The 17,033-nt window shown below is 45.4% G+C and overlaps 1 protein-coding gene across 6 annotated transcripts in view; it reads left to right on the forward strand.

Moving 5' to 3' along the window:
- Window positions 1-7,846: 7,846 nt before the first annotated feature.
- The window catches only part of LOC141094765 (breast cancer anti-estrogen resistance protein 3 homolog), a 33,749-nt gene continuing 24,562 nt past the window's right edge, over window positions 7,847-17,033 (forward strand). For 2 of the 6 annotated variants that reach the window (XM_073580699.1, XM_073580700.1), the window contains exon 1: window positions 7,881-7,953. In XM_073580699.1, coding sequence (XP_073436800.1) covers window positions 7,920-7,953 — 34 coding nt within the window. In that variant the 5' untranslated portion in view covers window positions 7,881-7,919. Of the gene's footprint in view, window positions 7,954-15,985; window positions 16,124-17,033 lie in introns of those variants that run through there. The other 4 variants (XM_073580703.1, XM_073580704.1, XM_073580702.1 and 1 more) reach the window with 4 other exon arrangements.

The following is a 17,033-nucleotide window of genomic DNA, read 5'->3' on the forward strand; positions in this document are numbered from 1 at the left end:
GAGCCTCAGGGGCGCCACATACCCCCCGTTAAACACAGCACGTCCGCGGGCTGCAAGGCAAACAAAGTTGACAGTACAGGAACATACAACATTTTTATAATGCTGAACAAACATTTCTTATACTATACTTCCCAATATGAGAGGCACTCATTCTTGAACGTTGCAAACAGTTATTAATTAACTATCCAAAATTCTAAGTCAAATAGTGCAATTTTTCATACCATATGTAATTCTAAGTGCTATTATCTGTTACTCACTATCACTTCAGTATTCTGCATCTTTCCATCTCTAGTACACATTTCTTCTTCTCTCTCTAGTGCACATTTTCTACTTTCTTTCACGTGACAACTGTGATGAATATACACTTTCAACTCTTTATTCAAATCTCTCATCTCTGTATCAAAATATTACTAATTCTATATAAAAGCCACTTCCTAGTTACCAATACTCTTATAAGATATATCATTATCAACTATTTCACATTAAAACTTTTCAACAGTTCTTGTAAGTGCTGGACACCACTCCCAGACGGGATCTCTTGTAGTGTCCTTTGAGGTAGACGTAATCTTCGCAAAGTGTCTATATGTAAAACCAAGAGAGGGCACCTAAAGAGGTGCAACTATTTACAAGTAAAAGTTTTTGGATCACTCCAAGTTCATGATCGCTAGTTCAATTGTAGAGGCTGCCAACAACACAGGGCAACACTGGGAAAACAAAAACTGACCATGATGGTCAAAAATGGAACAAAAAGGCACAACGGTGCTAACAAACCCTCCTGGGTCACGAGAGTTACTGCAAATTATTAGTGTTGGTCCCCTCCTGGGGTTCTGGAAGCTGCTGATTGGGTACTGCTACCAGATGTAATACTTTGGGTGTCTTCATTCTGCTGGTTACTTGCTAGTTCCATTGCGCTGGTGCGTGGCCTAGCCACAGCTTGCCGGCGCTGATAGGCGACTACATGGGGACTTGGCAGCCAAGGGATCCCGAGGTCACTATCCCAAAGCGACCTAGATTCCTCCAATCCCCGAAGGTGCCGGATCGTGCGCGCCTGTTCCAGCTGTACTCTTCGCAGTAGGGACCTCCTCCACCTCCCCATCTCCGACAGTCCAGTGGCCCCAGCTGATTCTTCCAACTGCCCTATTTCGAGCTCCTGCAAGCCAGCCTCTGACAACGTGAAGTCGGGGGGTAGCCCATTAGGAGGACCGGGGTATATATCTGGTACCTCCCGACGGTGCGGTCTCGGCTCCGATGCAGGCGTAGTGGCAGTGGGCGCTACCTGGTAGGACACCGGGGACGGCGGTGGAGCTAATGGCGGCTGCGGGTCCGCGGGGGTCTCTGTAGGGACCTGCGCGGCCGCATCAGGTCCGGGTGGGGGCTCCTCTTCCTCCGCTTCATCTCCCTGCGCTGTGTACAACTCCTCCGGTAGTAGCGGCACGGAGGGACCAAAGTACGCTGCCGGGGGCATGGCAGCAGTTCCAGGCCCCACAGGGTCTGCCTGGAAGACGTCCGGTGCAGCAGCGGCGGGTACCAGTGTCGCGGGTACCGCAGGTGTAGGCCCCTCCTGGGCGCGCTGCAGCTTCAATGTCCATAGCGCTTCCTGCCGCAGTTGCAGGCGGTGCATCATCTGGGCAATTTCGTCCTCCAGCTGCTGGCGGTTCATCTCCGCTACAGGGTTGGAGCCTTCAGCCATGGCGCCGGGGAGATCCGCTTCCCCGTGCTCCGCAGGCCTCCTTCTCTCTCTCTCTAAGATGGCGTTCTGGCGTTCTTCTCTCTCCTCCCTCGGCCCCTTTCCCACCACTGGCTTCTGCCCCTCCTTCTCGGGGCGGCGTCTTCTTCCAGCGCCTCCATACCAAGCCAGTATACGAACTCCTCGGGGGGGTGGGCCATGTTGCTGTCACATAGTAATTCAGGCAGGGGAGGCCCAAGACTCTTCGCGGTCTTTTCCTAGGACCTCCCATCTCTTCACGCCCTTCTTCTCCACGCCAACTGCCATTTTTAATGTTCATTTCACAGTCTATTAAATTGGGTCTTCTGCACATTCTCAAAAGTTTTAAGTCCAACAAATCTTAGGCACACAGAACCCGATGGCATCGGGTCTCGTTATCCTGTTCGTGACGCCAAGTTGGGTCGCCCTCCCAGGGTTGCGGGGTACTCGGTACCGGGCCGGTATCAGTGGGATGTGTCACAGCAGCGGTGACCCGGACCGTGGCCCTGGGCGCCCAAGTAATGGTGATATGTTAATGGTGAATAGTTCGTGACGCCAACTGTGGTGTTCGGCAAGGGAGGTGTTAAGCCGACGCTGCAGACAGATCCTCTGGGACAGATGGTGTGGTGCAGCAGTGATGGTATAGCCCTCCACAGGCAGGGCTGTTGTCCCAGGGCAGTGTAGATGTGGGGACACTTAGATGGTGTAACGTCCGGTGCAGGGGATGTAGCAGTGCCAGGCGGACGGACGCAGGAAGGAATGGAGGACACCAGGGCATGCAGCTCCAAAGCTTTACTCACAGTCTGTAGTCTGTAGTGCCCGCTTCTGTACCGTGTCCTCCGGGTCAGGGGCTCAGTCAACCTCCAGGCAAGATGGAATGCTCCCTTCCACACTCTGCCAACTTATGTGCCTTTTCTGAACGTCTCCTCTATAGCGCCTTTAAGTGTGAAGATCTCCTAGTACTGAGTTACACTGGAGTTCCTCCTGACAGATGTTCCCAAGAACTGTACTTGTATGGCAGACAGCTGTAGCCTGCTTCAGGGACTCTCTACTCCTGAGTCCCGGCTCTCTATCCGTGTTGCTGTTGTGCCCCCAAGTCTTAGATGGGAGTAGTGCATTTACAGCCCACTACTCCACCGATGTCTGCTGCAGAACCATTAGTGTCCATACAACCTTGGGGACCGGGCCCCGGCCTTGCGCCTAGAATTTCTAGGCAGGGTTCTTCCTCTAACCCACGTCCTCTGTGTTCCCTTTCACTCCTACGTTCCGTACTTGTCCTTTCCCTCTATGGAAGCTCAGGCTTCAGTTCTACGTCTTTCTCCTTCTTTCCTTTCCTTTCCCGTGCCAGCTGGCTCAGGTCACTAATGCAGCTGCAGCACTCCTTCCTCCATCCCTTCTTCCAGGGATCTCCTTTCCTCACTCCTCTCTGAGTGACTTCCTCCCTCCGACTGACCTCCTGTCAGACTGACCTGTAATCCTAAACTGTCCCGCCCTTTTATGTATCCTAAACTCCACCCGCCTCCCAGCACGTTAGTGTTCCAAGCAGGGAACCACCAAAGGTGCTCTGCTTCTGTCTAAGCAAGGAGCCGCAATGTGGTTATGCTGAACTACTATATTGTGTGGGGTGCGAGTGTTGGAGCGTGGTCAGGAGCCTCCAACTTACCTAGATGGTGGGGCACCACACCTTAGGAGAAGGTGCAGTACCTCTGTGGCGACTGAGCCTCAGGGGCGCCACACTTCTACTCGCACCTCTTGGGGAAAAGAGATCTTGATTGGGATGAGATGTCAGCTTTCCTGGCTGAAACCATCCCCGAACCAGGGGTAGACCTCTCTCTTGATGTTTTGACAGAGATAATCAGGGAAGAGAAAGGTAAGTTGACGATTGAAGGGCTTGCCCCCAAAAAAATCGCCCGGTCCAGATAGCTTAACATCTGAATTCTATAAGACCTTTAAGGACACTTTGGTTCCCCTCTTGACTGAGGTATTCAATAAGTGTCTTTCCTCGGGCACTCTGCCAAAGTCAATGAGGAGGTCTGCCCTGATCATCAAAGGGCATCATTTCAAAGGGCAAGGACCCATCGTGCATTGAGAATTGTTGTCACATAGCGCTTCTCAATGCAGACTGGAAGGTTCTGGCAAAGGTGCTGTTTAATTGGCTGGTGAAATTTACACCGCGACTCCTTTCGGAGGCCCAACATTGCACTGTTCCATCCCGCAGCACATTTAGTGCTGTGCTCGGTGTCCGGGAGGCAGTGGAGCAGGGTAGGGCTGGTCACTGGAAGGGGTACATTCTGTCACTGGACCAGGCAAAAGCATTTGATCGGGTTAATCACGAGTACCTCTGATTTGTCCTTCTGCACAGTAACAGGACCACCCACCCATTTAAAACAGTATCCTCAAAAAATAAAATAAATACATCACCGCAGTAATAATATCCCTTAATTAGCATGTAAAGCAGGAAAAGCATAATCTACAAAATAGATTATCTGTGTAGTAAGGTGGATATTAAAACTTAACCTTTATTAGGTAAAACTGTAAAAAGCCAAATTAGTCAAACAAAAACAAAGGGGTACCACAGTGAAGGAAGTGCCCTATAACCAACGAACAGCAAAAGGGGGGGTGTTAAAAAGGTACTACTGGCCTCTCAGATCCTCAATATTAATCTGACCTCATGTCAAAATGACTTTAGTTACCCATAGGATATGTCATCCACTTGCCCAAGCAAGTCACAATAACATGTGTGGGTATAACGTGACCCCCCCTACGAACCTATCAATTACAGTAAATGACTGCCCACTCTCCCCAGTCCCACAAGCTCGCTGCCTCGGAGTAATCCTTGATGCTGATCTCTCCTTCAAACCACATATCCAAACCCTTTCCACTTCCTGCCGACTTCAACTCAAAAATATTTCACGCATCCGTTCATTCCTCACCCAAGAATCTGCAAAAACCCTAGTCCATGCCCTCATCATCTCTCGCCTTGACTACTGCAACCTCATGCTCTGCGGCCTCCCCTCAAACACTCTCGCACCCCTCCAATCTATTCTAAACTCTGCTGCCCGACTAATCCACCTGTCCCCCCGCTATTCCCCAGCTTCTCCCCTCTGTCAATCCCTTCACTGGCTCCCAATTGCCCAGAGACTCCATTACAAAACCCTAACCATGACATACAAAGCCATCCACAACTTGTCTCCTCCATACATCTGTGACCTCGTCTCCCGGTACTTTCCTGCACGCAACCTCCGATCCTCACAAGATCTCCTTCTCTACTCCCCTCTTATCTCCTCTTCCCACAATCGCATACAAGATTTCTCTCGCGCATCACCCCTACTCTGGAACTCTCTACCACAACATATCAGACTCTCACCTACCATCGAAACCTTCAAAAAGAGCCTGAAGACCCACCTCTTCCGACAAGCCTATAACCTGCAGTAACCACCGATCGACCAAACCGCTGCACGACCAGCTCTACCCTCGCCTACTGTATTATCACCCATCCCTTGAAGATTGTGAGCCCTCGCGGGCAGGGTCCTCTCTCCTCCTGTACCAGTTATGACTTGTATTGTTTAAGATTATTGTACTTGTTTTTATGTATACCCCCCTCACATGTAAAGCGCCATGGAATAAATGGCGCTATAACAATAAATAATAATAATAATAATAATAATAATAACATCCTTTTCTTATAAGCACCACTTATTTGTACCATATAAATGAGATCATGTATATACTATTCATCCTATGGGCAACTATAGTCACTTTGCTATCAGGTCAGATTAATATTGAGGATCTGAGAGGCCAGTTGTACCTTTTTAACAACCCCCCCCCCTTTTCTGTTCATTGGTTATAGGGCACTTCCTTCACTGTGGTACCCCTTTGTTTTTGTTGTTTGACTAATTTGGCTGTTTACAATTTTACCTAATAAAGGTTAATATCCACCTTGCTACACAGATAATCCCTTAATTAGCCCCTATGGTATATCCTGGCCCCCATGTGTCAAATTCCTGGCTCCAGCCGTATGTTCTCCCATCCTGCCCTCATGAGTATCCATTCTGCCCCATGTGATGTCCCATGATCCTAGCCCATCTGTCTCCATTCTATCCATCCTGCCCCATCTGTCTCCTTTCCTGCCCAATATGTCTCCATTCTGCCACATGATCCTGCCCCTTGCTCCATTCTGCCCCCCGTGCTCCATTCTGCCCCCTCCATGCTCAATTCTGCCCCCTCCATGCTCCATTCTGCCGCCCCGTGCTGCTTTCTTCCACCCCATGCTCCATTCTGCTGCCCCCGGCAAATTTTAGGCCACGCTCCTGACCACACCCTTTTCACAACTAGTCACACCCATATCCACGCTCCAATCACACCCATTTAGCACTGCTGATCACAATGACTGGTACTGAGGGCACAGTGGCTGGTACTATGGGCACACTGACTGGTACTGAGGAAAAGAAAGAAAGAACAGAGAAAAAAAAGAAAGACAAGAGAGAGAGAAAAAGGCAGTGAGAAAGAAAGGAGAGAAAGAAAGAAAGAACAGAGAGAGAATGAAACATAGAGAACATAGAGAATGAAAGAACAGAGAGAGAGAAAGACAGAAAGGGGAAAGAACAGAGAGAGAAAGAAAGAGGGGAAAGAAAGATCAGAGAGAGAACGGAGAGAGAGAAAGGAAGAACAGAGAGAAAGAAAGAGGAAATAAAGAACAGAGCGAAAGAAGGAACAGAGAGAGAAAGGAAGAGGAGAAAGAAAGAACAGAGAGAGAAAAAAAGAAAGAAAGGAGAAAGAACAGAGAGAGAAACAATGGTGGAAAAGAAAGGACAGAGAGAAAGAAAGAAAGAAAGAAAGAAAGAGAAAAAAAGAAAGAAAGAACAGAGAGAGAGGAAAAAGAAAGGAGAAAGAAAGAACAGAGAGAGAAAGAAAGAAAGACTGGAAAGAAAGAAATAGAGAGAAAGAAAAATTAGTGAGGGAAAGAAATAACAGAGAGAGAGAGAAACAGAGAGAGAAAGAAAGATTCTATAAAGATACTATAGCATCCTGGTAGGACATATCATGATCCGCTCACATGGCCGGCATCCCCGATTCCAAGGTGATCCCGCTGTCCGGGGAGAACATGGTGATGGATCTGAAGCATTCCCTGAAGTGCCTCCATGGTTCCGTCACAATCTCCTCCCAAAATTACCTCATTTCCAGTCAGCTTCCAGACGTCACTTCCGGTGGAACGTCACATGCGAGTTTTAAAGTGCTCCTCGGGGCTCCACCGTGTACTCCTGTGTCCGCGAGAAAAGTAAGCTCCCGGCCGGGACAGCGGGGCAGACTCTCAAAATCGGGACTGTCCCCCTGGATCTGGGATGGTTGGGGGGTATGAATGCTCCCCAACATACAACGACCTCGTACATGCATAGCTCCGCACACCTCATACACACACTGTTCCGCTTTGCATGCCTCGAACACACAGCTCCGCTCCGTACACCTTGCACACACATGGCTCCAGTCAGTACACACATGGCTCCACTCCGTAAACCTCGTACACATGCGGCTCTGCTCCGTACACCTTGTACACACGCAGCCACGCTACGTACACCTCTTACACACATGACTCCACTCTGTAAACCTTGTACACATGTGGCTCTGCTCCATATACCTCTTTCTCATGCAGCTCCACTCCGTACACCTCGCACTCATGCGGCTCCACTCCGTACACACACGCCTCAGCTCCGTTCACACAGGGCTCCGTTCTGTACACCCCGTACACACGTGGCTCTGCTCCGTACACCAAGTACACGCACGGCTCCGCTCCATACACCTCGCACACACACGGCTCCGCTCTGCACACCTCGTACACACGCGGCTCCGCTCCGCACACCACGTATACACGCGACTCCGCTCCGCACACCACGTACACATGCGGCTCCGCTCCGCACACCACGTACACACACGGCTCTGCTCCGCACACTCCATACACACGTGGCTCCGATCCATACACCTCGTACACACGTGGCTCCGCTCCGTCCACCTTGTACACAGACGGTTCTGCTACATCCACCCTGTAAACTTCTCCTGACCCCACACATAAACGTCCGCTCATCCAGCACCATGACAACCAGCACAGCAGAGTCCTACATACACTACACTGAGGCCCCAGGTCATGTGATGCTTGACTCCTCCCCTCCTGTGACCTCATCACAGGTCCTGTGCACACAGAACAGCCATGTAAGAGCAGATGAGGAGAGGCAGAGTGCTCAACTTGACTCATGGTAGGTGCGCCCCTGTGTGTGTGTATATATATATATATATATATATATATATATATATATATATATATTATATATATATATATATATATATATATTATATATATATATATATATATATATATATATATATATATAAAAAAAATATGTATATAGTTTTAGTTTGCTATTGTTTATTTTTACTTGTGTGTTATTATTTTGTATGGTGACTGGACCAGAAGGTGAAAGTAGTTATTATTTTGTTTATATAATATGTGTGAGAGGAGAGAATAAGCGGCTGGACCAGTGTTCAGTATACAGATTATTTTCTGACTGATATTCTTGTTTTTTTTCTGTTATTATTATTGTTATGTTTTTCATTTTTATAATAAAAGATCTAAAGGATGTAACTCAGGATCAGTACAGGATAAGTACTGTATGTACACAGTGACTCCACCAGCAGAATAGTGAGTGCAGCTCTGGTGTATAATACAGGATGTAACTCAGGATCAGTACAGGATAAGTAATGTAATGTATGTACACAGTGACTGCACCAGCAGAATAGTGAGTGCAGCTCTGGGGTATAATACAGGATGTAACTCAGGATCAGTACAGGATAAGTAATGTAATGTATGTACACAGTGACTCCACCAGCAGAATAGTGAGTGCAGCTCTGGGGTATAATACAGGATGTAACTCCGGATCAGTACAGGATAAGTAATGTAATGTATGTACACAGTGACTGCACCAGCAGAATAGTGAGTGCAGCTCTGGGGTATAATACAGGATGTAACTCAGGATCAGTAATGTATGTTCCCAGTGACTCCACCAGCAGAATAGTGAGTGCAGCTCTGGAGTATAATACAGGATGTAACTCAGGATCAGTACAGGATAAGTAATGTAATGTATGTACACAGTGACTGCACCAGCAGAATAGTGAGTGCAGCTCTGGATTATAATACAGGATGTAACTCAGGATCAGTACAGGATAAGTAATGTATGTACACAGTGACTGCACCAGCAGAATAGTGAGTGCAGCTCTGGAGTATAATACAGGATGTAACTCAGGATTAGTACAGGATAAGTAATGTAATGTATGTACACAGTGACTCCACCAGCAGAATAGTGAGTGCAGCTCTGGAGTATAATACAGGATGTAACTCAGGATCAGTACAGGATAAGTAATGTAATGTATGTACACAGTGACTGCACCAGCAGAATAGTGAGTGCAGCTCTGGGGTATAATACAGGATGTAACTCAGGATCAGTACAGGATAAGTAATGTAATGTATGTACACAGTGACTCCACCAGCAGAATAGTGAGTGCAGCTCTGGGGTATAATACAGGATGTAACTCAGGATTAGTACAGGATAAGTAATGTAATGTATGTACACAGTGATTCCACCAGCAGAATAGTGAGTGCAGCTCTGGAGTATAATACAGGATGTAACTCAGGATCAGTACAGGATAAGTAATGTAATATATGTACACAGTGACTCCACCAGCAGAATAGTGAGTGCACCTCTGGAGTATAATACAGGATGTAACTCAGGATCAGTACAGGATAAGTAATGTATGTACACAGTGACTCCACCAGCAGAATATTGAGTGCAGCTCTGGAGTATAATGCAGGATGTAACTCAGGATCAGTACAGGATAAGTGATGTAATGTATGTACACAGTGACTCCACCAGCAGAATTGTGAGTCACCTCTGGAGTATAATATAGGATGTAACTCAGGATCAGTACAGGATAAGTAATGTATGTACACAGTGACTCCACCAGCAGAATAGTGAGTGCAGCTCTGGAGTATAATACAGGATGTAACTCAGAATCAGTACAGGATAAGTGATGTAATGTATGTACACAGTGACTGCACCAGCAGAAAGTGAGTGCAGCTCTGGGGTATAATACAGGATGTAACTCAGGATCAGTACAGGATAAGTAATGTAATGTATGTACACTGACTGCACCAGCAGAATAGTGAATGCAGCTCTGGAGTATAATACATGTAATTCAGGATCACTACAGGATAAGTAATGTAATGTATGTACACAGTGACTCCACCAGCAGAATAGTGAGTGCAGTTCTGGAGTATAATACATGATGTAACTCAGGATCAGTACAGGATAAGTAATGTAATGTATGTACACAGTGACGGCACCAGCAGAATAGTGATTGCAGCTCTGGGGTATAATACAGGATGTAACTCAGGATCAGTACAGGATAAGTAATGTAATGTATGTACACAGTGACTGCACCAGCAGAATAGTGAGTGCAGCTCTGGGGTATAATACAGGATGTAACTCAGGATCAGTACAGGATAAGTAATGTAATGTATGTACACAGTGACTCCACTAGCAGAATAGTGAGTGCAGCTCTGGGGTATAATACAGGATATAACTCAGGATCAGTACAGGTTAAGTAATGTAATGTATGTACACAGTGACTGCACCAGCAGAATAGTGAGTGCAGCTCTGGAGTATAATACAGGATGTAACTCAGGATCAGTACAGGATAAGTAATGTATGTACACAGTGACTCCACCAGCAGAATATTGAGTGCAGCTCTGGAGTATAATACAAGATGTAACTCAGGATCAGTACAGGATAAGTAATGTAATGTATGTACCCAGTGACTCAACCAGCAAAATAATGAGTGCAGCTCTGGAGTATAATACAGGATGTAACTCAGGATCAGTGCAGGATAAGTAATGTAATTTATGTACACAGTGACTGCACCAGCAGAATAGTGAGTGCAGCTCTGGGGTATAATACAGGATGTAACTCAGGATCGGTACAGGATAAGTAATGTAATGTATGTACAAAGTGACTCCACCAGCAGAATAGTGAGTGCAGCTCTGGAGTATAATACAGGAAGTATAATACAGGATGTACAGTAACTCCGGATCAGTACAGGATAAGTAATGTAATGTATGTACCCAGTGACTGCACCAGCAGAATAGTGAGTGCAGCTCTGGGGTATAATACAGGATGTAACTCAGGATCGGTACAGGATAAGCAATGTAATGTATGTACACAGTGACTCCACCAGCAGAATAGTGAGTGCAGCTCTGGATTATAATACAGGAGGTAACTCAGGATCTGTACAGGATAAGTAATGTAATGTATGTACACAGTGACTCCACCAGCAGAATAGTGAGTGCAGTTCTGGAGTATAATACAGGATTTAACTCAGGATCAGTACAGGATAAGTAATGTAATGTATGTACACAGTGACCCACCAGCAGAATAGTGAGTGCAGCTCTGGAGTATAATACAGGATGTAACTCCGGATCAGTACAGGATAAGTAATGTAGTGTATGTACACAGTGACTGCACCAGCAGAATAGTGAGTGCAGCTCTGGGGTATAATACAGGATGTAACTCAGGATCAGTACAGGATAAGTAATGTATGTACACAGTGACTGCACCAGCAGAATAGTGAGTGCAGCTCTGAAGTATAATACAGGATGTAACTCGGGATCAGTACAGGATAAGTAATGTAATGTATGTACACAGTGACTGCACCAGCAGAATAGTGAGTGCAGCTCTGGGGTATAATACAGGATGTAACTCAGGATCTGTACAGGATAAGTAATGTAATGTATGTACACAGTGACCCACCAGCAGAATAGTGAGTGCAGCTCTGGAGTATAATACAGGGTGTAACTCAGGATCAGTACAGGATAAGTAATGTAATGTATGTACACAGTGACTGCACCAGCAGAATAGAGTGCAGCTCTGGGGTATAATACAGGATGTAACTCAGGATCGGTACAGAATAAGTAATGTGGCTCCACCAGCAGAATAGTGAGTGCAGCTCTGGAGTATAATACAGGATGTAACTCAGGATCTGTACAGGATAAGTAATGTAATGTATGTACACAGTGACTCCACCAGCAGAATAGTGAGTGCAGTTCTGGAGTATAATACAGGATGTAACTCAGGATCAGTACAGGATAAGTAATGTAATGTATGTACACAGTGACCCACCAGCAGAATAGTGAGTGCAGCTCTGGAGTATAATACAGGGTGTAACTCAGGATCAGTATAGGATAAGTAATGTAATGTATGTACACAGTGACTGCACCAGCAGAATAGTGAGTGCAGCTCTGGGGTATAATACAGAATGTAACTCAGGATCAGTACAGGATAAGTAATGTAATGTATGTACACAGTGACTCCACTAGCAGAATAGTGAGTGCAGCTCTGGGGTATAATACAGGATATAACTCAGGATCAGTACAGGTTAAGTAATGTAATGTATGTACACAGTGACTGCACCAGCAGAATAGTGAGTGCAGCTCTGGAGTATAATACAGGATGTAACTCAGGATCAGTACAGGATAAGTAATGTATGTACACAGTGACTCCACCAGCAGAATATTGAGTGCAGCTCTGGAGTATAATACAAGATGTAACTCAGGATCAGTACAGGATAAGTAATGTAATGTATGTACCCAGTGACTCAACCAGCAAAATAATGAGTGCAGCTCTGGAGTATAATACAGGATGTAACTCAGGATCAGTGCAGGATAAGTAATGTAATTTATGTACACAGTGACTGCACCAGCAGAATAGTGAGTGCAGCTCTGGGGTATAATACAGGATGTAACTCAGGATCGGTACAGGATAAGTAATGTAATGTATGTACAAAGTGACTCCACCAGCAGAATAGTGAGTGCAGCTCTGGAGTATAATACAGGAAGTATAATACAGGATGTACAGTAACTCCGGATCAGTACAGGATAAGCAATGTAATGTATGTACACAGTGACTCCACCAGCAGAATAGTGAGTGCAGCTCTGGAGTATAATACAGGATGTAACTCAGGATTAGTACAGGATAAGTAATGTAATGTATGTACACAGTGACTCCACCAGCAGAATAGTGAGTGCAGCTCTGGATTATAATAAAGGAGGTAACTCAGGATCTGTACAGGATAAGTAATGTAATGTATGTACACAGTGACTCCACCAGCAGAATAGTGAGTGCAGTTCTGGAGTATAATACAGGATTTAACTCAGGATCAGTACAGGATAAGTAATGTAATGTATGTACACAGTGACCCACCAGCAGAATAGTGAGTGCAGCTCTGGAGTATAATACAGGATGTAACTCCGGATCAGTACAGGATAAGTAATGTAATGTATGCACACAGTGATAATAGTGAGTGCAGCTCTGGAGTATAATACAGGATGTAACTCAGGATCAGTACAGGATAAGTAATGTAATGTATGTACACAGTGACTGCACCAGCAGAATAGTGAGTGCAGCTCTGGGGTATAATACAGGATGTAACTCAGGATCAGTACAGGATAAGTAATGTATGTACACAGTGACTGCACCAGCAGAATAGTGAGTGCAGCTCTGAAGTATAATACAGGATGTAACTCGGGATCAGTACAGGATAAGTAATGTAATGTATGTACACAGTGACTGCACCAGCAGAATAGTGAGTGCAGCTCTGGGGTATAATACAGGATGTAACTCAGGATCAGTACAGGATAAGTAATGTATGTACACAGTGACTGCACCAGCAGAATAGTGAGTGCAGCTCTGGGGTATAATACAGGATGTAACTCAGGATCTGTACAGGATAAGTAATGTAATGTATGTACACAGTGACCCACCAGCAGAATAGTGAGTGCAGCTCTGGAGTATAATACAGGGTGTAACTCAGGATCAGTACAGGATAAGTAATGTAATGTATGTACACAGTGACTGCACCAGCAGAATAGAGTGCAGCTCTGGGGTATAATACAGGATGTAACTCAGGATCGGTACAGAATAAGTAATGTGGCTCCACCAGCAGAATAGTGAGTGCAGCTCTGGAGTATAATACAGGATGTAACTCAGGATCTGTACAGGATAAGTAATGTAATGTATGTACACAGTGACTCCACCAGCAGAATAGTGAGTGCAGTTCTGGAGTATAATACAGGATGTAACTCAGGATCAGTACAGGATAAGTAATGTAATGTATGTACACAGTGACCCACCAGCAGAATAGTGAGTGCAGCTCTGGAGTATAATACAGGGTGTAACTCAGGATCAGTACAGGATAAGTAATGTAATGTATGTACACAGTGACTGCACCAGCAGAATAGAGTGCAGCTCTGGGGTATAATACAGGATGTAACTCAGGATCAGTACAGGATAAGTAATGTAATGTATGTACACAGTGACTACACCAGCAGAATAGTGAGTGCAGCTCTGGAGTATAATACAGGATGTAACTCAGGATCAGTACAGGATAAGTAATGTAATGTATGTACACAGTGACTCCACCAGCAGAATAGTGAGTGCAGCTCTGGAGTATAATACAGGATGTAACTCAGGATCAGTACAGGATAAGTAATGTAATGTATGTACACAGTGACTGCACCAGCAGAATAGTGAGTGCAGCTCTGGTGTATAATACAGGATGTAACTCAGGATCAGTACAGGATAAGTAATGTAATGTATGTACACAGTGATAATAATGAGTGCAGCTCTGGGGTATAATACAGGATGTAACTCAGGATTAGTACAGGATAAGTAATGTAATGTATGTACTCAGTGACTGCACCAGCAGAATAATGAGTGCAGTTCTGGAGTATAATACAGGATATAACTCAGGATCAGTACAGGATAAGTAATGTAATGTATGTACTCAGTGACTGCACCAGCAGAATAGTGAGTGCAGCTCTAGGGTATAATACAGGATGTAACTCAGGATCAGTACAGGATAAGTAATGTAATGTATGTACACAGTGACCCACCAGCAGAATAGTGAGTGCAGCTCTGGAGTATAATACAGGGTGTAACTCAGGATCAGTACAGGATAAGTAATGTAATGTATGTACACAGTGACTGCACCAGCAGAATAGTGAGTGCAGCTCTGGAGTATAATACAGGATGTAACTCAGGATCAGTACAGGATAAGTAATGTAATGTATGTACACAGTGACCCACCAGCAGAATAGTGAGTGCAGCTCTGGAGTATAATACAGGGTGTAACTCAGGATCAGTACAGGATAAGTAATGTAATGTATGTACACAGTGACTCCACCAGCAGAATAGTGAGTGCAGCTCTGGGGTATAATACAGGATGTAACTCAGGATTAGTACAGGATAAGTAATGTAATGTATGTACACAGTGACCCACCAGCAGAATAGTGAGTGCAGCTCTGGAGTATAATACAGGATGTAACTCAGGATCAGTACAGGATAAGTAATGTAATGTATGTACACAGTGACCCACCAGCAGAATAGTGAGTGCAGCTCTGGAGTATAATACAGGGTGTAACTCAGGATCAGTACAGGATAAGTAATGTAATGTATGTACACAGTGACTCCACCAGCAGAATAGTGAGTGCAGCTCTGGGGTATAATACAGGATGTAACTCAGGATTAGTACAGGATAAGTAATGTAATGTATGTACACAGTGACCCACCAGCAGAATAGTGAGTGCAGCTCTGGAGTATAATACAGGGTGTAACTCAGGATCAGTACAGGATAAGTAATGTAATGTATGTACACAGTGACCCACCAGCAGAATAGTGAGTGCAGCTCTGGGGTATAATACAGGATGTAACTCAGGATTAGTACAGGATAAGTAATGTAATGTATGTACACAGTGACCCACCAGCAGAATAGTGAGTGCAGCTCTGGAGTATAATACAGGGTGTAACTCAGGATCAGTACAGGATAAGTAATGTAATGTATGTACACAGTGACCCACCAGCAGAATAGTGAGTGCAGCTCTGGAGGATAATACAGGATGTAACTCAGGATCAGTACAGGATAAGTAATGTAATGTATGTACACAGTGACCCACCAGCAGAATAGTGAGTGCAGCTCTGGAGTATAATACAGGGTGTAACTCAGGATCAGTACAGGATAAGTAATGTAATGTATGTACACAGTGACATAGATTTCCGTATTTGCAATACTGGTAACTCCATTGCCTGTGAATAATTGTGGATCCCTGCTGCGGCTCAGGTAGGACAGTGGGGTGGGTCTACCTTATGTCAGATGCTGAGATCAGGCATTGTGTGTATAGGGATGGTGCGGCCTCTTGCATTCCTGATGAGAAAGTCAGGAAGGCGTCCAGGAAAGGGAGGGATTGTTGTCAGCACACAGAGTACTGAACTGCCAGGCACTGGACACTGACTGCTCGCCCATCTCTGCACAGGAGGCTAGAAGGTAGGCATAGGGGAGAACAAGACTTTTGGGGAGGTGGGATCCAGAATATGAAGCAGAGTACATGGCATTGATCTAGTCTAGGATCCATTATATGCAACAGTAACAAGCTAATGTAGAACTACAAGCCCCATTATGCCCTATTTGCTTGCTGTAATTGCTGAGACTTGTAGTACTGAGCAGTCGGGCAGGTTGCCACATTCTAATGTGTAAAGGGTAAGCTGGTATTTTTACTTTTAACACTTCTAGATGCCCGACTTATCCTTGGTTGGCAGGCTGCGACTTCACGTTTTGTAAGAACATATGGAGATGCATTGTGGCACTTGTGGTTCTACAACTGATAGCAGAACCCGATGCATGTTTGTAGCTGATGTTTAATCGTCTGCGTATATTTATATCTTTATGGAAGGCTGAGCTGCTTCTTAGATCTGTAGCTGCCAGCAAAAATGCCATGTTTTATCATTTTCACCCAACTGCACCATCTGATGGCATCATGTGCACAGACACTTACAACCCTCTCACTGTCCCCTAGCTGCACAGTGTACTGTACCTTTAAGAGGACACTGCTGAATTCCTCTGTGCTGCCACCTGAGGCTACAGTAATATTCCACAGCCTCCAGCCCAGAGGATTGCAGCTCCCCATCCCTGATGTCTGTGCTGCAGAGGGGTACAAGGAAGCCTATCACACACCAGGGACTTAGATACCCCAGCTCAGCAGATATCACACCTGGGAGGCTTAGATGCACAGCAAACAGTATCACACCTGATACACTACAGCAGCTCAATAAACAATATCACACGCGATAAGCTTAGATACACAAATTAGCAGACAGTGCAGCACATGATAGGCTTAGACGCAGCACAATATCAGATATAACAGGCTTAGATAGATACACAACTCATTAGACAGTAT

The sequence above is a fragment of the Dendrobates tinctorius genome, unplaced genomic scaffold, assembly GCF_039654945.1.
Source record: "Dendrobates tinctorius isolate UK_male_01 unplaced genomic scaffold, ASM3965494v1 ptg000065l, whole genome shotgun sequence".
NCBI classification, from domain to species: Eukaryota; Metazoa; Chordata; class Amphibia; order Anura; family Dendrobatidae; genus Dendrobates; species Dendrobates tinctorius.